Source organism: Oreochromis aureus, linkage group 7, assembly GCF_013358895.1.
Source record: "Oreochromis aureus strain Israel breed Guangdong linkage group 7, ZZ_aureus, whole genome shotgun sequence".
NCBI lineage: Eukaryota > Metazoa > Chordata > Actinopteri > Cichliformes > Cichlidae > Oreochromis > Oreochromis aureus.
This window is the reverse complement of record NC_052948.1, coordinates 61,693,228-61,718,049: the sequence shown is the minus strand read 5'-3', so window position 1 is coordinate 61,718,049 and position 24,822 is coordinate 61,693,228. Positions and strand designations below refer to the sequence as shown.

Below are 24,822 nucleotides of genomic sequence, written 5' to 3'. Positions count from 1 at the left end.
ATATTCACAAACAAGACATACCGGCAATAGTTTTAGAAATACTTGGGTTGATATATTCTGAATGTTTCATAAAGAAGACAATAGAAGAAAATATTAAGAAAAAAATAACACAGACATTGTTTACCTTGATGATAGACCACCTGATAGATAGATAGATAGATAGATAGATAGATAGATAGATAGATAGATAGATAGATAGATAGATAGATAGATAGATAGATAGATAGATAGATAGATAGATAGATGTGTCATAATCCATGACAGAAGAAGAGCTATCAGTCAGCGGACAGGGATGGTGGATTGATCATATGCTAGTTGGCTGATGGCTGCTGTCTCCTTCCGTGGCAGATGGCTGACTCTGGTGGACTGCCCCAGCTCACACAGGTAAGACAAACAAACCACTTTGCATAAAGAAGATGCTACACAGACAAATCAAATAAAAACACCACAGAGCACGAACTTGCCATCCACATTTAAGACACTGTTTGCTCAGAATTCAGTGGAATAAAAACTCTGATGTGTTGTTTTCCAGCCCGGCAAACTGACAGAAGCCTTCAAGTACTTCCTGCAGGGGATGGGCTACAGTAAGTCTCCAAACTGCCGTAGTTAGTGAGACAGAGTGGGATTCAATGTTTTTTTGTTTTGTTTTGTGAGTGTGCTATGATGTATTTTATGCAGAGGGTTATGACCAATATTAATCTTGCCCTCTGTCTTCCTTGCCCCGTTCTTTCAGTCGCTAATGTGAAGGATCGGAGGTTGAGTGGAGGGCCAGGTACTTCCTCCTCCCCGTTCACCTCTGACCTGTTATTGCCCTATTCAATGACTGTGGCATTTTAGAATTTCTTTTGAATTTCATTTGGTTGTGAATATAATATTTTGGGCTGCAATTATTATTATTATTATTGTTATTTTTTTTTTTACTTTTGCTCTCATTTTTGGAGTTTCTTTTACCCTAAGGACATTAACCCCCCATCTTTGTTTTATCAAATATAATTTTTCCTCCAATGGAAAAATATACTGCCCTTACTTCCACTCCCCCCATTCCTTTACCATTGCATCTCCAGTCCTGCTCTTTGCATGGCGTTCAGCTAGCTTTGAGCAAAGACTTTCAGACTAAGTTAACAATAACTCACCATGTCTTTAAAAAACTTAGACAATTAGAAAATAAACTGTTGACAAAAACAAGTTGTTTTTAGTTACACTATTTAAAAATGTATTTTTCCCCTTGTATCACAGAAAGATGGAATGAAATGAACTTTGTTTAGAAGATTTAAAAAAGAATAGCTTACCTGATAGGAGGATTTTAAGTCTAGAGCTTTGAGTGTTTTTCATAAAATCTGCAAATAGCCATGATTTTCTGACCTTATTTAAAAATCAACTTTGATATTCAAATGTCCCAGGTTTACCTTTGCATTCCAATTTATTACAAATTCTGGCTTTTTGCTCATTTTTCCTATCAGCAACTTTTAGTTTTATTTCCAGTTGGAAGCAAAACAAGATACAGAGGTAATAATGGAGATCAAAGAAGAAAAATTCAACTTTAAGGTGCAAATTGGCTGAAAACAGGCTCCTGAGGTTGGTCTTTGTCTACTGGCTGTGTAAGTGAAAAACTGTAGGCTAACGTGTGCGGTGTTAAAACTGTCAGGGATGCTTCTCTGGGTTGTTTCACCTTCCTGAAGGAGCCATAATAAGTCAGTGAAGTGTGAATACAGGTTAACTTAATCCTGATTACTCTAAGGAAATCCCAAACTGTCTTTGCTCAACTTGTTATCTTTCTTCAGTACAGTGAATTAATAATGACTAAACAAACCCAGTTCCACACTAATCATAGTGTGTTCCCATGAGAACAACTGAGCTTATTATATCACAGACTGAGTACATGGTGCTGCCAATGTGTCTCCAGGTAGACACATTAACAGCTTTAATTAACAAGCCTAACAATCCATGACTGTTGTATGAGCCAGTCAGCTGCCTTTTCTCACCTGCTATGAAGAAACATATTCTTTAGTTATCCACATTAGCATGTACTCCCTACATCCCCCCAACATCTACTGATTGCATTTTTTTATTTATTTTTTTTAAAAATGTAAGAAATTTGACATGTTGAAATTTCTCCCAGTGCCCTCAGCCAGTATGACCCGCCTAGCTCGCTCCAGGACGGCTTCCCTGACCAGCGGCGGCTCCGTGGAGGGATCCCGCTCACGAGCCTGCACCCACTCTGACAGCACCGAGGGAGTCGGCGCAGTCGCCCATACCATGGAGGTGTCCTGCTGAGAAACCACAGGAAGAAAGAGGGAGGGAGGAAGTAGAGGGATGGAGAGAGAAACAGTGAGGCAGACTGTGCAAACAAGAGCTGGAGTAGGGGGTTTATAAGGATTGAAGGTGTGAGAGAGGTAGTCAGGCTTGATGGAGAGGGATAGTAATATTTGAAGACAGCTCTCTTTGTCTTCATCTACGTCCTCCGGATCCCCGTGTCTGCCATTTTCTTCCCTCCACTGTAAAATTCCATATGTAACGCTACTTTAACACCCTAAACACATTTAAATATCCACCTCAATTTCCTTTCTCCCACAACTCAATGATTTAGCATTTACTCTTGAAGTGTCATTCTTGTGTTTGCTGAGTGTGGCCTCATTCTTTGCTTGCACCCTTTCTAACCTCCCACCCCCCAAACACACAAAACAGTAATTCTGTCAACAGTCCATACAGAAATATGCTGTAAAGAGCTAGTGATGAAATCTGGTACGAGCTGGTAAAAGTGCAGGACATAGCAACGAGAGCAGTACTTTTATGGGGTGTTTTCTGTTTTTATGTGACAGATTGTGAGCATCTCTCTCTGTGATGTTTGAGAGTCACGCGGGGGTGTGTCCAGAATTAGGCAGACGGCAGAACACAGCGTGTCGTAGCCGAGTGCACCTGTAGCGCTTAGAGAGGATTTGTAAGCATAGTTAGAGCTCACAACGCTGCTTTAAAGCTGCACTTGGTAAGATCTTATTTCAAACATGTGAACTATAATTAGATTGAAACAGCGCGATATCATCAGCATATGCTTAGACTTATCTCCAGTGATGCATTTACATTAAAATATTAAATAGGTTTATAACAGCTCAAACTTTGAAATAATAAGCTATCTGTCAGGCTGTCTGTGCTTCTGCATGTGTAGTATCTGAGACATATTCTGAGGCTCATTACCTCAAAACAAGAAATTACACACAGGCCGCCGGTCACAAGCGCACCAAAACCAAGCCACTACACCACCAGGGAGCTTTATCTGTTTATCTGCTTTATCTTCTTCTTTTTGCCACAATAATATTTACATGAGTGTCTTTGAGTCATCTTGATTTTGCGTGAGAAGACAATCTGGAGCTGTTTGGTATCAAATGAGCCAAAAATTATTTAAAAACATCAAATCCAACGTAGCCAATGTAGCAGCAAAGTTGTTGTGAAGCACTTGAAAAACACCTTCTGTGAAATCAAGTGAGCCTGAAACTATTAATATCTTACACTGTAAAACATGTAAATGCTTAATAAAGACGGTGGAAAATGCACCCATATGAGCAAAATACTTATATATAGTTTGCAAACTGAGGAATATTAATGTAGCTATATGAGCTTGAAGTGCAGATTAACCTGTTTGTGTTAACAAGGAACTTGTCAGAAAGCTAGCATTTAAATTTCAATTACATTTAAAAAGTCGTTAATTCATAGAAAGACCCTTTACACTCCCATCACGAGCAGGGCCGGCAAGGGAACATGATGTTACATCAGCTCCAAAATTTCGCTTGGAGCGACATTAGCGTAATAAACCAGAGTGCAGCTTTAAGCCGCGTGTCATCTCACATTTCTCAGACAATCCACTGCATAATACTAGAATAGAAGAAGTATTTATTAACATGTATATGCATGTGAATGTGAAAGTAATCTTAGGGCATTCTAGTATGTAATTAGTTTCTAGTATTAGGGCATTCTTCATTAGCACCTTACATGTGGCTAGTTAAATAGAGCCATGGATGCAAACACCTTCATCAGCCTGCAGCTGTAGTGCATGGATGTGGTTTTCGCCATAGGCAGCTCTTTGTGGTCTCTTAACATGACAATCACAGCCTGACTCAAACCAAACTTGACCCGGGAGGGGAGCTGAGGCAGGATCAGGCTAGCCCGACAAGCTCTCGTTTCTGGGTCGGCATCACAGAAACTTGCCTTCCCTTACAGCATCCAGCCCCTCTTTGTGGATATACCAAAGCTACCCACCCACACAAACACACACACCCACACACACACACACACACACACACATTTTCGCACATCTACTGAAGTGAAAGCTGCGTGGGCTGGATTTTGTAATGGAAAAAAGCAATACACAAAATTCACATGCAAGATGGAATTCATTGCTATGTGGTTAGTGGTTGTTTTGATGTGCTGTGAAGCCACGATCTCACCGGTGTAGTGCAACATAGTGAGTATATATGTGTAGTTTTAGACTAGTGCAACTGTGTGCTGCAATCTGCTGTAATCCTGGACCACCTTAATAGCGATCAGGGATGGGCTCCCTTGGATTTTAGCTCACTAATGTACAGTATTCATGTACCATAGTCACCTTCGTCTGCTTTCAGTTTTTCCGGAAAACCCTTTGGTCCCCTGTCAGAAGGGGCGTAGCTTCCAATTGCTGAGGTGTGCACTTCCCTGAGGCAGCCTGTAAGGGGCGGGGCTTTTTTGGCGCCATTTGGGCTCCAAGCTCGGAATGTAGGGCAACCCCCAGCCACTTAAAAAAAAACAAAAAACAAAACCCCTCCCTCTAAAAAAAAAAAAAAAAAAAAAAAAAAAATCACAAGGTGCCCCGGCTCTCACAGGCAAACCCAGTTGCACCCTAAAGGGCTATCAGCTGAAGTCACTTTTTAAGATGTCGGTAGTGTTTTAGTCATAGTTGTGAGCACCAGGGGGCCCTAAAAAGCAACAGGCTGGGAATGAAAATGAAAAAATGCTATATCTGTGTAAAGAGGAAGGGAAAAGATCATTACCAAAACACAGAGAGAGATTCTGACCTGAAACATGGCTGAATGAATGTTAAAGGAAAAGAATGTGAATTCGTTTAAGCTGGATAGATTGTTGAATTGCTTGAAATATTCAGTAATGGTCTCAAAACGTGGAAAACAGGGATCAGATCAAAGACGTTCTTATAGAATCTCATCGGCCAACTTCACAAAAACTCAAGGTTGCATGTAGCAGATTTTGTGATCATTTTCACTGTTTCTTCTGTTCACTAAGCTATTTTCTGCCATCCTCCTACATGACTCAAACTGCCTGGGGGGGCTCCTGAATGTATCTTGTCCCTTTTTGAAGTGCTGTACAGTATTGTCGACCCACACCTCATCCTCACTATGTTTTCCATTTCTTTTATCTTTGACATTTAACCCTGTACATGAAAACCCATCTCCTATCTGCTCCTTCCTCTTCGAGGTCTTTAAATAGTGAAGTTGAATTGTGAAAGTCCACAGGTCCTGTAAGCTAGCGCTGGATCAGTTTGTATAGACCTTGGTCCTCCTTGCACTTGTAGATACTTTTTATTTATAGAGCAGGTTACCCCAACCGAGCACTCTAACATTACCGTATTGTGCAAAAATGTACTTCTTTTCCTCTTCTCTTGGAGATTTTTTTTAAAGACAACAATAGGGTGTAACCTCTTCTTGGTATTTTATTGGTTCATGTGCTAACACTATTTCTCTTCTTACTGCCATTATGACCAATTTGTATTAAGCAATAAGTTCTTTTTTCTCATTTGGATCGTTTCATATTGTGGGAGTCTTCCCTCTGAGCTTGTTTCTATTCACAACAGTAGGACTCTTACCGGCTTCGTTGTCATCCAGATGTGTACTGTAAAGTTTAAATATATTATATAAATACATATACAAAGTAAACTGTCTCTGTCAATGTACTGATCAAGTAACAAGTGAGAAATAAAGACTTTACGTCAGAATTTGACAACTCAGGTGTTTTCTGTCACGTTTTGGGTGCATGGGAAGCCTAATAGAGAGATGTCCTTAGACACCAAAAATGTGGTTAATATAGAGCAGCTCTTTGAAATGATTTCCTTTCAAAATACTTGAACGAGTAAATGCCGGACCCTCTTAGAAACAGTTCAACAACAGCATTGTTTTTAGTAAAGGTTCTCTTCATAACCAGCGTGCAATGTTGCGTTTATGATACCAGAGGCCACAGGGTAAAGTGTAGTTTGAGGCCTGTTCTCATACAAGCGCGCTCTCTGTACGCAAGCTAGCTTTGGCTAGCAGTCTATGTACTGTACACCTGACTAATGGGAACATATACCAGATACATACAATGTGGGCAAGTAATAAAATATTCAAAGTAGATCGTCTCATTAAAACGTTTGAAAATAATGTGAGCATACATTTGGAAACTTGTAGGAAATCAAATATTTTGAAGGTGGAGAGAAGAAGGGTCAACATGTTTTAGCCAACTGATGTTGGAGATTATGGAACTATTAGGCAAAATATCAGGCAAAAGTTATTTCTGGTACAGAAGACAGTACTCTGCACTGAGGCCTTGTCTGCTGAAGGATATTGTATCTTTTTATAATATTGTGGAATAACCAGTAAAAACCTTCATTTTCCTTGTGGTCTTTGAATATTTCTAATTTTCAGAAGTGAGATACGTTTGACAGTTGAACTGACTTCCTGATGGAGTCGTATAATATACCAATGATGTGGATTTGCTCAAGCTTTCCAAAGCTGTCCACATCTCTCTTTACGTCTGAGTTGCTCTTTACCCTTTTTTGTAAAGCTGGTGTCAGTTAAATTCTACACTTCCTATACAATTATTTGATCTAAAATTATATCAGCAGCTCCATGCTGACTTTTGAAACATAGCCTGAATATAACACTGAATAAAAACACACTAGAATATAATGATTTTAATTTATTGAAGGAAAACAGTAAAAAGAAAGAGACAACATTAAATTGGTTCAGTATGTAAATTGATAATGCATATTGTGTATAGTATGTGTCATTTTTCACAAATTCAAAGCTTGTTTTTATTCTTTAGTAACTATTACTGGAGTCAGTATTTAACTTCAGGACTGATTATCCAGTAACTCAAACTGCACCTTGTAAGAGACCATGTAGGAGTCACAGTAGGCATGAAGCATCTGGTCCACAGGGCTGTAGTTCAGGGCTTGAATGTTGGGAGCCAACTTCTTCATGAAGATGCCAATGTTGAACCTCTCCTGTCCCGTCACGGGGTTGAAGGAGTAAAAGATCTCCTCAACCTCTTGGTTGACGTAACGTGTGGCGTAGAGGATGCCGCAGGCCATGAAGGTGTTGGTCACTGCCTGCTTGTAGACTGAAGTGCGCCAGGTCTTTCCAAGCACTGGTGGTTCACCCTCCTCTAGCTTGGAGAGAACCAAGTTGCCAAAGTCCTGGGTGGTGGTGTAGACCACCCAGACGCCAGACTCATCTGTTGCCAGGTCCAGGTCAGTGCATTGGTAGCATTCATCAAGGTTGCAGAAGTTACCCTTTGCATTGTACCTGATTAACAGAGGACTGAAATGAATGTTTTACACCAAAAAATGTCATTTTTGCTTATATCTTAAAACCTGTACTTTATGGTTTCTCCTTTTTAAAAGAATATATTTCCCATGAGAGAGTCTGCAAAATTAATATTTGTACTGAGTAAAATATGAGTAAAAAGAGTATTTGCTATTGTTGTTATAAAAATACAAGCTGTATTTATTATCTTTATTACAAAATAACCAGAGACATAAGACAGAGTTAAGTGAATCAACCTGGTTCCTTTGGGTAGATCTAAGGTGGTAACAGTTTTGGAAGTGAGGCTGAAACGACAAACAGCATCCTTGTTGTAACAGTTGTAGTACAAAGCGCCTCCATACAGAACATTATTTGGACCTTGGATGGTGTTGGTAGTTGGATTCGAGGGGTGGATCTTGACGTTACCTGAAAAAGGAAGAAAAGGATTAAAACTGACAAGCTTGATTAAAAAACAAAGCTTATTACATTTTATAATATTGTTTTTCTATTATCCACGAACAATAATTGTGCTTTTTTGGATACATCTTTTCAGTGGTCTTCGATAATTTTTTAATTTATTTTCAGCATCACAAACATCCTCTTGTGTGTCAATCCTCTGCTGAAATTAGCCTCCAACAAATTTGAAGTGTATTCCCATTTGACCCATTTTTGCTAAAACTAGCAGTGCCTTGCTTTTTAAAAAGTTAAAAGATTGACTGAATTTTCTTTAAAATGAGATACAGCTGCAGGGTGAACCTTTAGATTTGATGCGGAAATTATCAGGAAGAGAGCCGAATTTTGAAAGTAACGGAAGATTTTTGCATGACTCATGCTGTGCAAAAAATAAAACTACTGAGAGACTGAAGGAGTTTACTGGATGCTGTTATAGAGCCAGTTCGGCCTTTGTGCCAGAGGTGTTAAATAGTTTACACTTAAATGTTCCCCAGTATGTCACAAAAATGTTAGAAAAGGACGGGTTCTTACCAGGGATGCTCACCCCAATGATTAGAGAGCTCAAGGTGGAGTAGAAACGGACGTAGTGGGCGTATCTGTTGCTGGAAGTCAATATTACCCGCCAATACCAACTCTCCTTCCCTGCTTCTGGTTTGGGATCCCGACCCCAGGCACCATACTTGTATGAACCAGGATACTCTCCTGCTGTGTAGACCCTCGGTTCACTTATATTCAGAAACTGACCATAGGGACAAGTACCTGAGGATAAAATGTTAAAGGAAACAAAGCGAGAGATAGTGTTCATTTGCATGGCCGATTTCTTCCCAAATATGGCATTAGTAGTTTATTCAGCAGGATTAAAGTCAAGGTAAGACTGCTATTTACATCTGCAAGAGTTAATGTTTGGTTGCATTGCTCTGCTCTGGGCCTTTCATGGAAAGTGGAGAGGCAAGGAGAGCAGCAGCAAAACTCCAGTACAGAACACAGCAGGCATCATTGTCAACCAACGTGGCAATGATTAATCAACATACAGAATGGAAGAAAGCTCTGTGCTGGAAGCTGGTTGCAAAGTTGTTGGTTGCAAATGGAGAGTCTTCTTCTCACACTAAGGTTAATTTTGGAGTTTCACAGGGTTCAGTGCTAGGACCAATTCTGTTTACATTATACATGCTTCCTTTAGGCTGTATCATCAGAAGATATAGTATACATTTTCTCTGCTATGCTGATGACACCCAGCTCTATCTGTCCATGAAGCCAGATACCGCACACCAATTAGTTAAATTGCAGGACTGTCTTAATGACACAAAGACCTGGATGGCCTCTAATTTTCTGATATGGCGCTATATAAATAAAACTGAAAATTGAATTCAATTGAAATTGGCTTGCAGAAATGTGGACATGCTAAAGCAGCTTAAATAGCATGCTTTTTGATATCTGCCAAATTAATGTTGGGTATCTGTGCAGGTGTGGAGATCTGCAAATGCTATGCTATGGTCAGATCGCTTTGAGCTGCATAAAGGAAGCTTTTGGGGCTTACCGTGTGGAGGCTTAGTGGGTTGGTGGGTGGGATGAAGTCCGTTCTTGCATTGTTCCAGGTCCCTCTTCAGGCGCTGGTTGGCTTGTTGTCTTTTCACCACTTGCATTGTGTCAAATGTCTCTAGCTCCTGCATCTCTTCTCTCAGGTCCTGAAGCTGACATCAGCAAACATCACAAATACCTGATCGAAAACTCATTTTATTTGCACGTAAAATATGGTAAGAGTTTTGAATAAGCATTTACTCAAAATACAAGCTGACACATGAAAAGGGTGCATTAAGTAAGGCTGGGTTTATGGCTGACTGAAGACCTAACCATAGATAAAAATTAGGCAAAGCCTTTATTCCACAGGTAGAAACAATGTTTTGTGTTGAGCCTTTAATTAGGAGCAGTCTTGGAGGAAAATAAGAGCAACCACAGAGCAGTTTGTGAAATAGAGAAAGAGTCTACTTTGCTATTTGAGAAGGCTGCCAGGCTCGGCACATACAGTGAGAAGGCCAAGTCGTAGCAGTACTGTGACTAAGAAGACCATAGTGTTGTTATGATGTATTTCCAATCCAATCCAATCCAATTTTATTTATAAAGCACTTTAAAATACCCAGCACAGGAACAAAGTGCTGTACAGAACATAAGTTAAAACAATAGAGTAACAGAAAACAGCAAAAATAAATAAATAAAACACATAATACATAAAATTAAAACAGCCCTATATTAAAACAAAAACAAGATAAAACAGCATCGAATCACCTAAAAACAACTAAAATAAAAATAAAAACCAACATCTCACGTGGTGTCAAAGGTCGGGGTAAAGAGGTGGGTTTTCAAGAGTGACTTAAAAACAGGTAAAGAACTGGCCTGTCTAATCTCTAAAGGAAGCTCGTTCCACAGTTTTGGAGCTGCTACAGCAAAAGCACGATCTCCTCTAAGTTTACGCCCAGTCCTGGGTACATTCAGGAGCAGCTGATCAGCTGACCTGAGAGAGCGGGTGGGTGTATAAGGCTGTAGCAGCTCAGAGAGATAAGATGGGGCTAGGCCATGGAGAGCTTTAAAAGCAAATAAAAGAATTTTACATTGAATCCTAAAAGAAATGGGCAGCCAGTGAAGTGAGGCTAAAATAGGGGAAATGTGCTCGAACTTTCGAGTGCCAGTTAAAACACGAGCTGCGGCATTTTGCACCCTCTGTAGATGACTAATACTGTATATGATGCGCTGACCCCAATATAAAGTGCATTACAGTAATCTAGCCGAGTGCTAACAAAGGCGTGGATCACTGTCTCAAAGTGCTGCCGTGAAAGAATTGGCTTTATTTTTGCCAGCTGCCTGAGCTGAAAGAAGCTAGATTTTACCACTGCCTTAATCTGATTTCCAAACTTCAGATCACAGTCCACTTTGACCCCCAGGTTTGTGACAGTTGGCTTAACATACTGGGCCAGGGAATCTACATACACATTGGGGGTCTCAGTGGGGCTACCAAAAACCATCACCTCTGTCTTTTTATCATTGAATTTTAAAAAGTTAACAGACATCCAAGCCTTAATGTCATAGAGACACTGAAGTAATGGCTGTGTAAGGTATCTGCCTATTTTCTTTAGAGGGACATAGATCTGACAGTCATCAGCATAAAAGTGAAAAGCAATACCATGCTTTCTCAGTACAGAACCAAGAGGAAGCAGATATAAAGAGAAGAGGAGGGGGACTAGAACTGAGCCCTGTGGGACACCACACAAGAGGGGAGCGGAGGACGACACATAGTCACCGAGACTGACACAGAAAGTTCACCCCTCCAAGTAAGACCTGAACCACTCCAGTGCTGTGCCCCTAATCCCCACCCAGTGCTCCAAACGAGAGAATAAAATGGCATAATCCACGGTATCAAACACAGCTGTCAAATCTAAAAGCACAAGGACAACACAGTCCCCAGCATCAGTCGCTAAAAATATGTCATTAAAAACTTTTAAAAGGGCTGATTCAGTGGTGTGAAAGGGTTTAAAACCAGATTGGAAAATCTCTAACACATTTTGCTTTTCCAGGAAGGCCATTATTTGGCTGTAAACTACCTTTTCAAGAATTTTGGAGAGAAAAGGTAGTTTGGAGATAGGCCTGTAATTTGCAAGAACCGTAGGATCGAGAGCAGGTTTTTTAATCAGGGGTTTGACTACTGCATGTTTAAAATCTTTAGGGACAACACCTGACATCAGACTATGGTTTACCAGCTCAAGAACCAAAGGCCCAACTGTAGGTAGCACCTCTTTTAAAAGTCGAGGAGGGACAGCATCATTTGGAGACCCTGCAGGCTTAAGATGACCAACAGTCTCCTTTAAAAAGGACAGAGTCACAGGCTCAAACCTGTCAAAGACAGCAGAGCAGGAAGCAGAGACTGAGAGGTCATGAGCACAAGGAGAGATTTGAGCCCTTGTGGAGGAGACCTTCTCAATAAAAAAAAGTGTAAAAACTATTTCTGTCATTGCAGAATTTATTGGAGACAGTAGCTTCAAAAACATCAATTTAAGTAACTCATTTTGAAAAGGTTCTAATGGGAATGTAAATTATTTTAGATGTGTGTATTTTGTAAGATCAAGACTTGAAAAGCAAGTTCTTAATATAATGCCTCATCTGTTTGTAAATCTACCTGCTGAGTTGTCGTAGCAGTAACATGCTCCTGTTCCAGGCTGGTGCTGTTGAGCTTGTCAATCAGCTCCTTGATCTCAGTCATTTCGTTCTCTATGACGTAGAGGCTGAGAACGCCGTAGAGCTCTCCATCATCTTCTTTCTCCAGCATCGATACATCCTTCTCCAGTACAGGCAGACGGCGATCCAAACCAAGGAGCAAACTCTCCAGCTCTATAGTCTGCAGGCAGAGCAGTGGCCATACAGTACTTAGCATGAATGCATACACAGACACACAGACACACACACACACACACACACACACATACCTTCTGTGGCATAAGGTTGCTGTTGCAGTCTGAAGCGGCATCTTGAACTCTTTCCAGTTTGTCATGAGGGAAAGTTTTCCCAGATTGTGCAAATTCACAGACACACTTCTCAGACAAAGATATCTGAAATTTAAAATATTAAACAAAGCAAAAAACTGTTAACATAAAGCAGTTAATTTAATTAAAATATCACAATGTCTTCTGTGTTTTCTTACCTGCTGGGTGATGGTAAACAGCACACACAGTGTAACAATCACATACAACTTCATGTTGGATCGCTAGGCAGAGCTGCATGAAAGTGTCTTAGTGTGATTCTGGCATGTGTGTGACTGCAGCAGCTAACTTGTGTACACTCCCATTAAGCTCTACTGTGAGCATGTGTTGAGTTTCACTTCCCCTCTTGTGGTTGGGATTGCAGCAACACATGAAATTTTTTACCTGATGAGGAAAAATTGAACGAGTGACAGATGGGGGTCCTGCCGCTCCATTACTGATGAGGAGAACAAACACTTTGTTTGGAGAAGCATAAAAATGACTTTTTGGAAAAGGTCTGTGACCCACCAAACAGTTCTTACTCATATTCCCAAAGCACCAAGATGTTAGCATCAGATCCTTTAACTTTAACATCCACCAGGAATCAGCCAGTTGCTTAGGAGTACTGCTAGGGCTGGGTTGCTTTTTAGCTACATGCTGAACAAGCATATTTTCAGAAACTAGAAGATGTTGGAACAAAATGAACTCTTGTCGGTTGTACTTGGTCTTACGGACCTTGCATACATTTCCAGTTATGCATTCCACATAGAGAGGTTGGACCTCCTGCACATCCTCCAGATACTCAGTCGGAGATCCTGGGAGAGCTACTTTGTCAGAGCAACACTTTCATCACATCCCTAAAATATTATCATGCTCGGTGACATGTTTTCCTTCTGGGGCTCTTCACTTCAATACAGTTTAATTTATACAGCACCAGATCACAACAACAGCTGCATCAAGGCGCTTTTTATTGCAAGCTAAACACACAAAAAATACTTGTTCTGGTTTATGGTTTATGTGTAAAAATGTGTAAAACTGACAATGTTTATTTTTTTTAAGACCTGAAAACTTTTTTTTCAAAAGCCAAAAATATCACAGAGCATAGGATTGCAGTTATGTAGTACTTTGCCTTTTAAACACATTAGCTTTAGGCAGACTAAACCATCTGAGGTCCAAGCCATTGTCAGTGATGACCCCAACCATAACCCTCTGAACTCTGAACCTCTGCAATCAGAATATATCATTTTTGTTTTTATTATATTTTTCTCCAAGACTTGGCAATTGGGCAGCACAGAAAATAGCCATTCTAACTGCAACACATGTAAAACGATTTTACTTTCCCCCCCCAAAAAGTCTGCTTTGCTCTTTCTCCAAAATACAGGGTTAGGGTAGGTTAAGGGTTAATGTTACCTCCTATAATGACTCAGACCTCAGAGGGTTAATAGCAACACAACTTATACACTCAAAAGGTCAGAGGTCCTTCAAAATGCAGTTCTGTGGCATGTTGTTGGGAAATCCTGTGAGGGAAGTGTGATCAACATGTGTTTGAACCCTTTAGATTTCCTGAGATGTGCAAACAGCTTCTGTATTTAACATGTCACAAAAATTAGGAACAGAAAGTGACCACTTGGCATTGAACTCAGGAAATATCACACCCATTCAGAGTGCTGATGACATTTAATTTCTGTATCTTAAATTTCCAAATAATCCAGATAAGCTGAGAATACATGTCCATTATACAGAACTCTAGTGTCATTTTATTGTCAATTATATAAAAGTTATTAATGAACAGGCAAACCTGATTTATGCAATGCAGTGGAAAACTATTCTGAGTATTTTCCCCCTTCATGCACTGCAAAATCTCCAGTGTTAAATTGACACTAGAACGTGTCTATATGTGTTCACTGTATTGAGTGTTAAATTAACACTTTTGACAGTGTTATATTTCTAACAGTAAGCTAGTCAGTGTTAAAGATTAACAATGACTAACACTGAGCAGTGCTGATTTTCTATCACTGGAAAATAACTAAAAATGCTAGTAATATTTCAGTGTTAGAAAAACAACAATGCTAATGTTAGTCATTGTTAGTCATCACATATAGACACTTTCTAGTGTCAATTTAACACTGGAGATTTTGCAGTGATAAGTTCAGAGTTTTTGCATATTTGTCACCCTTACATATTTCTATGAATTGCTTTGCAAGTTTGATACCAGCTCTGATGTGACTCCAAAGCCTTCCAAAAAGTTAAGCTTTTGTTTCATCAGTCCACAAAATATTTTCCCAAAGGTTTCGAGGATCATCAAGATGTTTTTTATAGCAAATCCGTGATAGCCATCTTGTTACGTACTAACAGCCATTTGGTCACAAGCAAACCACTTAGGGTTAGGGTTAGGTTGCATTTTAGCCATGTGGCTAAAATAGGTTGCAGTCCTGTTAAAAGATTTCCCTTTCAGTGGTGCCAGATGGTTAACAATTCCCTATAAAGAGGTAAATGTGAACCTAACCCTAAACAGGTCACTGTTGACTGGACCGACATTGCATAATTTAAATATCTTCATGAAGGTTTCACCTGGAGCTTGTTTGACAGCTGTTTCCCTTGACTAGCTCATCCCAAACCATCTCAGCTGTGTTTAGGTCAGTGATTGTAATGGTTGGTGATCTGATGTACTCCACTGCTCTGCTGTTTGGGCAAACACAACATTGTAGAGACATGGATTTTTCACCATGAAGGCCACATTCACAGTCTTCTTCAGACAGCTATGACTGCTGATTGCACATTGAGAAACAGTCATATGGACTCCAGTGACATGATATGCTGCTTTAAATTATAATTTCTCAGACAGGTAATTCTAATAAACTCTTGCAAAGGAAACTTCTCACGGCCGCGGTGATGGATGTGTGGAGAGATGCGAGAAGGACCCAAGTGCAGGAAGTGACTTTAATGAGAGTGAGCTTTTTTACAGTGGCCAAGCGAAATACAAACGGCAACTGGCAGCAACTAGACTAACACAAAAACCTAAACTGAAAGCAGCAACAAAAAGCCTCTGACTAGAAACCTAGAAATGAAACATAAAAACCTGAAATGGGGAAACATGCAGACCAACGATGAGAGACACTTGACAGGGAACATGAAGAACTCAGCAGGTGATACACGGGAGAAATGCATGAGAACACGCAGACGAACCAGCAACAAGCAGAAAAAGACACAGGGCTATCTACACCGAGGGATGACGAGGGAATGGGAAACAGGACGGAAAAACAGCTGGGGCTATTCAGGCATCACAAGACAGAGAGGAGGCAAAGCTGAATACACTGATATAAGACAGGGACTATCAAGGTAAAACAGGAAACACAAGACAATCACAAAGACGTAGACTAGACACTGAGACATAGAGACAGTAACCAAAAGACTAAGACCTCTTAATAACACTGAAACCAAAGACTAGCAATTCTAAATATAACAAAAGCAAAGACTATTAATAATAAACAACACAAAACACTGGGTCACAAACCCAGGACTGTGACAAAACTAGTGCTTGTCTTTTTATCGTGCTGGCAACATTTGATATTCGATGGAATGATGCCTTTGTTAAATTCAACAGGGGAAATCTTTGCTCTCACATCTGCATTCATGGATTTATGGACTTTTCCTGCTACTTTGTTCATTACCACAACTTCCCCACTCCAATCAGTGTCTGTTCCCCATTCTTAAAAATCCTGTGCTCTTCTGCTATTCTGGCTGTCAGGTGGTCATTGTTGCTACCTTGTTTCCATCTTCACATCATCCTGGATGTTAGGGAATGTCCCATTTGCTCCAGGACCGTCACCATCTGCTCTGCTGTGGTCTTTGCTTTGAACAGACATTTACTGCTTTGTCCAGTCATCTAGTTTCACTCAAAAGTGTTCATTGTTTACATCTTAAATACAAATAGATGGTAATCGAGTGTAACTTCTCTAACTGTGGTACCCTTACACTTAGTGTTAGAGTTAGTTTCCCATACTTACAGTATTTGGAGTATTTTGCACATCTGTACCTAGAAATTTAATCCTGGATAGAGTCGACAGTTGGGTCCCAGATGAGATGAGACTAATTTATGATGTTCATGTCTTAAAGTAATGATGGATTTTCTTTTACTTTGGTCGAAGAGCTCTTGCTATAATATACAGGGTGGGCCATTTATATGGATACACCGTAATAAAATGGGAATGGTTGGTGTCTTGCATTGAAATCTGCTGCAATGACCCGGTTACTGCGTTCACCAGATATCAACACAATTTCGATCCTCTCCTCACGTGTTAACCTCTTCAACATGTCAATGGTTGTGAACAAAGAGAAACTTGTAAATAACTCATGAAAGAATAAAGATACATTGAAACCAAGCACACCATTGTTTTTCTTGTGACATTACCAATAAGTTTGAGGTGTCACATGGTCCTCTTCCTATTGAAAAAACAAAAGTTGTATCCAAGATGGCCGACTTCTAAATGGTGTTGGGATTTAGAGATTCTTTTATTGCTGCCATATAACCTGCCTTATGATAAATGCATTAATAACATGTTTTACAGCATTATTTTATCAGTAATATTTCTTACAGGGTTCATATTGCATTGAATATGTTTGTCATCACATTCATTCTATTCACAGGTAGAGTTCATTTTATACACATTGCATAACTGTGCTTGTTTAGAGTTGATGTTCCATCCCAGAGGGTTTTAAGCTTCACTGGTGAGAGTGTCCAGGTGATACATGTTGAGGGAAGATGAGAACATAGCAGGTTAATTGCATGCATGCTTACAATACACATAAATCTAGTAGCAGGCCTGAGCGAAGGCCCAAGTGTCTTCTGCTTCTTATTTGAGACCTGCGCCAATTTAGTCTACTTAGTGATTGAGGACGAGGGTCAATTATTAGCCCTTAGAGGCCCTGAAGCTTGAAGTTATTACCTTAAAAGGAAGGTGTTATCAAAAAGAGAAGTTATATGTCTGTTTACAGTTATTAGAGATGTACAGGATGTACCCTTGTCTGTAAACAATGACTGGACATAATGTATTTTTGACCTGTATTGACGTGTATGTGGGGGTGTGATCCTCTATGCTATAAAACCAGAACCCAGTGTATTTTTGTCAGAGCAAATAAGCCATATGCTGATGGTTGTTCTCCGTTGTCAATAAACTCATCGTTTGATTGCACTTTTCTGGGCCTCCGTCGTTTGTTGTCTGGTCTGCAGTTGATCGATCTCGCTTCAATGGCCACCATGGTCACCACCCATCTTGAGGAGTTTGCCCCCTCACATATACTAATGTGCCACAAACAGGACTTTAATATCACCAACCATTCCCATGTTATTACGGTGTATCCATATAAATGGCCCACCCTGTATATCACAGTTTGCTACATATGAACACTAATTTAACACGATACACTAAGAAAACAAAACTAAGAAAGAAATTCTACCTCTTAGCTTTGACAAGCTCACCTGCCACGCTGTCACCCCTGATGTCATCATTACTGATGACCCAAAATCTATGTAATCAGAAGACATGAATTTTGTTCTTTATCAAAATTGTTCTCCCAAATCTTGACGAAAATTTTTTAAAAAATGTTCTCACATGCAACAAAAAATATTTGCATTTTCACTCTATCGCTGACTGGAAAACATATGCTTAGGGTTAGGGGCCACCACCAATCATGACGTAGACCTCAGAAGGTTAAAATAACAACCTAATGTAGTATAAAACATGTTTGGGTTTGTTTGCCCGGGTATCGAGTTTTTTCTGGTATTATTGAGAACTGCGTGAGAAGTTTCATAAATGACTTCGTAAATAGAGGTATAAGCAGAGGATATTGCAAAAGAAAAAGAAAAAGATATTGCATAAAAAGGATGTAAAGGATATTGCATGAGGAAATGGAAAACTCCTGAGTTGACCGTAGCTGTTGTGAAATTCTAAAGTTTGGCCTCTTTACAGTTTCACATCTGTGCAGATGTTTTGAAGGCTCTGAAGTAGTGACGAAAACCAAACTTGGTAGGTGTGTCCATTCAGATCTGCGATTTAGCGAAAAGAGAAGCAGAAAGTTGCTGGTATCAGTCCTGGCTTCATTCCTCCAACTGTAAACATGGTGCTGCTGCTTCTGCTGCTGTTCACAGTCACAGTGAGTCGTACCTGACATCCTACACTTGAAAACAGAACATAAAGTTGGAATGTATACTACTTTATGAATATCTGTTGCATATTACATCAGTGTTACTGTGTGTGACTGCAGAGTGACGGCCGGGCTCAGCGGGTGCTCGGCCTGAAGAAGAACGACTCGTGTCTGTGTGAGGTAAACTCCACCGTGTGGTCGTTCCCTGTTGTGAAGTATGAGACTGTGTTACAGCAGGTTCACACCTGTGAAGGATCTCTGAACAGCCTGGCGGAACAGGTAGGAATTCATTTATTTTAGTGTCATTGTTACTACTTGCATTTCAGATTTTTGTTGTCGGAACATTTCATGAATGTCAAACTGGAAATGTCAATCTATTCCACCCTGACTAACAAAAATATAAATAAAACAACTCCATTCTGTTCAATGTCAAGAGTTTCCAAATACATCAAAGATGCATTCTTTATAATACATATTTTGTCTTTATCTTTCCTCTATTATTTATTAAAATAATAAAGTGTAAATTATGACACTGGAAGGCTGGACAGAGGAGGAGGTAAATGCATCAAAGTGTGGAAAGAGAGTGTGAAGGAGCAGGGGAGTATTTCTGGATAGCATAGGGTGTCTAAGTATATATATACATGTATGTGCGTGTAAAGGTGTAATTTTGCGGTATCTGTGGCGCATGGAGGACTGACTGACAAGGAATTGCAGGGAGTTAAGGGAATAATGTACATAAAAGTTGGAAGTGAGTAGCGTGACACCTTCCACAGGCTTTGGAAGAAACCTAAGTGTTAGTGTTTTGGCCACAGGCATGTTAACTTTTTGGAATCACAAGTGACTCTGTTTGGATGACAGTTGTGAATGTTAATAGCTTATGCTAGTAAGCTGTATTAGCAAGAAAATGTATGAGTATACTGCTGAGACTCATGTCATCATAAAAAAAGTACAACCTCTGTCATAATAAAAAAGAAATATATATCTGGTCCTCAACAAATTATTTTAAGACAAAATGAAATGAACTGCAACATGTCACATTAAATCATTTCATTATTTATTTAACAAAAACAAAGTCAAAACGCAAAAACTAAGCACATGCCGTGACTTTATCAGCCTCATTGTGGAGGAATTTTGTCCCACTCTGTCTACAACCTTACTTCAGTTCAGACATTTGTTTATGCACAGATCTCTTGAGGTCCCACCACAACATTTCAATCAGGTTGAAGACAGGACTTCTTTTCTCTTTCAGCAACTCTAAGCAGCAAACCAGGCACAGTTTGCTGCTGTGCTTGGGATCATTGTATGCCCCAGTTTGGGCCAAGCTTTAGCTGCTGGACAAATGTCCTCACATCTGACTCTAGGCTACTCTGCTATACAGAGGAGTTCATGGTTGACACCGCAATGCTGTGTTTGTTTTTCTCTAACTGTGGTGCTGTGGTGCTGTGGTCTGTCAAAAGGAAAATGTCCCAGAAATCTTGTAGATTATTTGGATTTAACTTTGTAAATCTAAGCCACGCTGCCATGTTATTTTTAGAGAGAAGAGGCTTTCTCCTGGCAACCCAGTTAGGCACTTAAGCACTGGCCTCAGTTTTAACCCTGAAATTTGCTGCATGAAGTAACTATTACGGTGAAAATGGTTTCATCTTTGTTGTGCTTAACAGTTTATTTTCTGTTGTTCAATATGCATTTTTTTTTACCCTAGCTAATTTAGCTAATTAAATATAATTTATTCAGGAGGATATTTTTCATATGCCCAGAACAGATAAAACACAAACAGCACTTCTTAAACACTTTTCAAGGTAAATGTCTTTAATCTCAATAAACAAATGAACCAAAACTGCCAGGCAGGTTGTGAAAACAAATTGTATTTTTATTTCACTAGTTATGAGATCACACAAATTTGCTTGAGTTAAGCCTCTCACACGGTCTTTCTGGTCATTCAGTTATCAAGACAATGCACAGAAGTTTTTTTTATGTTTCTTTGTTCCTTGCAGCTGAAGATATCCAGCCAGCGTCTCCCTCAGATCCAGGCTCAGGTTACCTCCTTGACAGCCAGGCTGGGGCCTTACAAGTACCTGCACAACCAGGGCCTGTACTCTGCTCTGTCTCTGCGCCTTCTGGGCCAGCAGCTCAGCCAGCTGGAGACAGACGTTGGTGTTGTCCACAGCCAGCTGAACAATGCACAGACAAAGAAGCTCTCCAAAGAGGTATTGTGAAATCGCAAGTGGCAACACAATGCATTAAAAAAACAAATCTGTAATACAAGAAATATGCTACAATATATCAGTCACAAGCTAGAACAAAAAAAAAGATGAAGAATGAGAAAAAAATTAATGACATTCGATTAGTCATGATAAAATGAAAATTAAAAAGTAAGTCTGTTTAAAAATGAAATGTAATATGTGTTCCCATGAATTAACCTTCTCACTGTGTGACAGGTGGTTAAACTGCGGACACATGTGGACAGGTTAGAAACAGCTGACGTAGTTAACATGAAGGCTGTGAAGGAGAAACTGCGCTACCTAAAGAATAATGTGGAGTCCTGCAAATCAATCCCCAAAGACTTCACAGGTATGTGTGTGTGTGTGTGTGTGTGTGTGTGTGTGTGTGTGTGTGTGTGTGTGTGTGTGTGTGTGTGTGTGTGTGTGTGTGTGTGTGTGCGCGTGCACCAACTGTAAGCATACTGTTATTAGCTATCGTCTCTAATAAAGGACATACTGTAGAAAAAAATCACTTGTGTGAATGTGTGTGAATGGTTGAATGAAGTTTGTAGTAAGAAAGCACTGTGACTGCTGAAATACAGCAGTACATATAAATATCAGAAAAACCTGGATTCTATCTGAAGGCCACCAGATCGTGAAGCTGTGGCTCCAAAAAGTGTTCTACTTTATTTAACTTATTTAACCTCTGTTAACACTTTACTGTTTATGGGCTCAGTCACCAATTTTGAATCATATTGAATAAAATGTAACTCTGTTTTGTATATTGTGTTTAAATGTTGAATGAAACCACACACTCATCACCAACTTGTCAACCACAGAGTTCCTGTGTAGCTACAAGTCTTTTTGCAACCAGGAGACACCCCCTGCTGGTCATTAAAGAGAATGCAGGTTTAAAACTTGCACACTGGATTTACCACTCTGACTCAGAAGCTATGTCCATGTTTTAGATATTTGGCTGTTAGTTTAACTGGTTAGTATTAGCTAGTGTTAGCTCAGAAACAGAAAGGAGCAAGAGCAGACAACAAATCAGGGATAAACTGAGGAATAAATCCTCATGTTTTAAACTCTCCACTGCTTGACTCAGAGAGTCTGTTTTACTGTAATCTCTCAGTGTGTGTGACACTGAAACTGCTGCAGCCTAGAAAACTGAAAACCATTAGTGTTATTAACCTTTTATTTAATCAGTTAAGAAAAAATAATTCTTCATATGTGTGTTTGACATGATATTAAAAATATGTTTTTCAGTCTGACAGTTTTTCAGTGTTTTTACTGCAAATATATTGCAATGCTTGTGTAGGGGGAGAACAAAAAAGTTTGCAAATCATGTACCCAGCTTTTTGATAACAATCTGACACTGTGTGGAAATAAAAAATCCTAATAGAGTGATTCACCTCTTCGTCTGTTTTGCACATGCTAAAAATGTATTGACATCCAAGTGTTGGTTTTCCAGTAAATAATTCAGTCTATATAGAGGATGTTTCTTTTTTTAAATTTCTAAAATCATCACTTGACATTCCTTCTGATTTCTCTGTTTCCAGGTCAGGACAGATACTGCCTTAAGGGCCTGATCACCAACATCAGTGACCCTGTAACAACCAAGCTCAGTCCTTATGGTAAGAGCTATATCTCTGGTTCATGGGGCAAACAAGCCCAGATGGAGAACGAGGACCAGAAATACAGCTACTGGGTTCTGCCTCTGGCAAATAGCCACATCTGGGGCAACACTCTACGTGTTTACCAAAACTATGAAGATTTCATGGCGTCAACAAACCACAAAGACTTTACATTCGCCTCATCGTACAGCCATCCCAACGCCATTGAGGGTCCCAGTGCTGTGCTATACGGTAAAGCTCTGTACTATAACTGTTACCGCTCTGCAGACGTGTGCCGGTACGACCTGGAGACCAACGAGGTCAAACGGGTGACTCTTCCAGGCACCGGTGTGGGTTTCAACAACAAGTTCCCCTATTGTTACTACGATTGCCGGCTCAATAGTGATGTTGATGTAGAGGCAGATGAGACAGGACTGTGGGCTCTCTATGCCACTCTAGGTAACCATGGTAACCTTGTGATCAGCCGGTTAGTTTGGAACGGTGAGACCAAGACTCTCAACGTGACACAGACGTGGGAAACGAGGCTGTTCAAGAAGGCAGTGAGCAACGCCTTCATGGTGTGCGGTGTGATGTACGCGACTCGTTACGTTAATGACTACCGGGAGGAAGTGTTCTACGCCTTCGACACAGCCACAGGCAAAGAAGACAACTCACTAGCAATACGACTGGAGAAGGTAGCTAAAGGAATGGCTAGTCTGAGCTACAATCCCACCAACAAGCAGATCTACATGTACAACGATGGATACTTGCTGGCCTACCAGGCCTACTTCTGATCTTCTGATCAAAAAGTTAATGAAATATGATACAGCAACAAAAAAAGCAATGATTTATGATGCAAATGCTAAAGTTATATCATATAGACTATTAAGATTGTTCTTCTAACACAATGTACTTTAGTAACACTGAATGGAAACATCAGCTGAAATCATAATAAAGTCTTTGGTAACAATAACATTAGATTGATCTTTTGCTGGCCGTATTTCACACAAAAAATGTTTTTGTTGTTATTTGTGACACACAATCACACATATATTGATTTTACTTGACAGCTTGCATCTTTTGCATATTGAGTCTTGCTTACTTCCTTGATCATTAACAACAAACTTCAAAAAAAGCTTTGTTCCAGCAACGACTTATAGGGTGATAAACAGATCAAAGTCTTGCTCGTCTGCATAATGCTTTGTTCATTCTCTGTTATTATTCTCTGTGTCTGTGTTCCTCAAGCTTCTGTCCTCTAACAGATTCCTGGGATTTTGAGGGTTCTGCACATTATCTTAGTTGTTCCTAGGACTGCACTCTGGACAGAGACCTACAGTGCTGTGCCTACAACCTGCTAGAGCCACTCTTCTAGTTTAAGGGTTACAGTTCATAATGTTCCTACTACCAATGGGACCATTTTGGACTTTACCTTTCACATCTGTTCCTGTTGTTCCTTCAGCCTCTCGTCATTCTCATTTTTCCCATGCTCCTTTTTTCCTCATGTTGCTGTCCTGTGGGATTGCCATATACACCTCAACTGTTGTCTTCTGCTTCTTTTCAACTACCACTACCACCATGGCAAACGGGCAGATGTCTCATGTATGTGCTCTTCAAAACCTTAAGTTGTGTAGACAGTCAGTAGAAAATTGGCATAAATGATCTGAATCAAGATGCAGTATAAAACAAACAAAAAAAAAAAAACTTATTTAGACCTGAGACTCATGAAAAGGTAGACTTGTAGATTGATAATGATACTATGGAGCTTTAGATAAAGATGATAGGGCTCCTTCATTTATAAGATCATAATATTTGAATAAGAAATTTGGTCATTCCTCTAAAATAAGCACAATTTTTAGAACATTTAGAACAGGCTGACATCCTCTGGTAGGCCCTGTGATCACTGCCCTGCACCATGGTCCACCATAGGGGCCCTGCATGTTCACCCTGAGCACATGTAACAAATGTGAAATGTTATGCTGCCTGTAACATTGTCCAGCATGACCGGTTTGGTGGTGGGTCAACTATGGTCTGGTAGTAGGGTGACCAACCGTCCTCTTTTCCCCGGACATGTCCACTTTTCACGTTCTGTCCGGGGGGATTTTCGAGATTGATGAAAATGTCCAGGTTTTCCTACAGAGGACCTATATGTGTGACGTCAGCCTCGTGCTGCTTTGTGGGTGGTTTTTCTGCGCTCACAGACGGGACAGACAGCGCATACTAGTGCGCCTGGTGATGTTTCAAATATGCCAAAGTGCAAGTGCACCTTTTCAGAGGAACTAAAAAAGAAATTTCCATCGTACCGTCCCGGTCAGAATAAACGGGAGGCGGAGTGCACCGTGTGCAGAGCTGGCACATACGTTTGTGT

General features: G+C 40.0%; 3 protein-coding genes across 9 annotated transcripts in view; 2 read left to right on the top strand and 1 right to left on the bottom strand.

Annotated features, from left to right (window-relative positions):
- The window catches only part of ndrg4 (NDRG family member 4), a 65,892-nt gene extending 59,913 nt beyond the window's left edge, over nucleotides 1–5,979 (top strand). For 5 of the 7 annotated variants that reach the window (XM_039615587.1, XM_031742554.2, XM_031742555.2 and 2 more), the window contains 4 exons: nucleotides 349–384; nucleotides 533–584; nucleotides 734–772; nucleotides 2,120–5,979. In XM_039615587.1, the coding sequence (XP_039471521.1) occupies nucleotides 349–384; nucleotides 533–584; nucleotides 734–772; nucleotides 2,120–2,274 (282 nt within the window). In that variant the 3' untranslated portion in view covers nucleotides 2,275–5,979. The remainder of the gene's footprint in view (nucleotides 1–348; nucleotides 385–532; nucleotides 585–733; nucleotides 773–2,119) is intronic. The other 2 variants (XM_031742553.2, XM_031742557.2) reach the window with 1 other exon arrangement.
- A 934-nt stretch (nucleotides 5,980–6,913) lies between these two features.
- LOC116322396 (olfactomedin-4-like) lies at nucleotides 6,914–12,823 on the bottom strand. The gene is made up of 7 exons (XM_031742443.2): nucleotides 12,682–12,823; nucleotides 12,467–12,589; nucleotides 12,160–12,378; nucleotides 9,532–9,685; nucleotides 8,526–8,753; nucleotides 7,799–7,967; nucleotides 6,914–7,541 (listed from the first exon to the last, which is right to left on the bottom strand). Exons 1-7 carry the CDS (start codon nucleotides 12,733–12,735, stop codon nucleotides 7,088–7,090), a joined length of 1,401 nt encoding a protein of 466 aa, XP_031598303.2. The 5' UTR covers nucleotides 12,736–12,823; the 3' UTR covers nucleotides 6,914–7,087.
- Nucleotides 12,824–18,499: 5,676 nt separating this feature from the next.
- Nucleotides 18,500–23,435, top strand: si:ch211-194m7.4 (olfactomedin). Its single transcript, XM_031742535.2, has 5 exons — nucleotides 18,500–18,652; nucleotides 18,764–18,922; nucleotides 20,638–20,850; nucleotides 21,082–21,214; nucleotides 22,404–23,435. Exons 1-5 carry the CDS (start codon nucleotides 18,617–18,619, stop codon nucleotides 23,249–23,251), a joined length of 1,389 nt encoding a protein of 462 aa, XP_031598395.2. The 5' UTR covers nucleotides 18,500–18,616; the 3' UTR covers nucleotides 23,252–23,435.
- The last annotated feature ends 1,387 nt before the right edge of the window (nucleotides 23,436–24,822 follow it).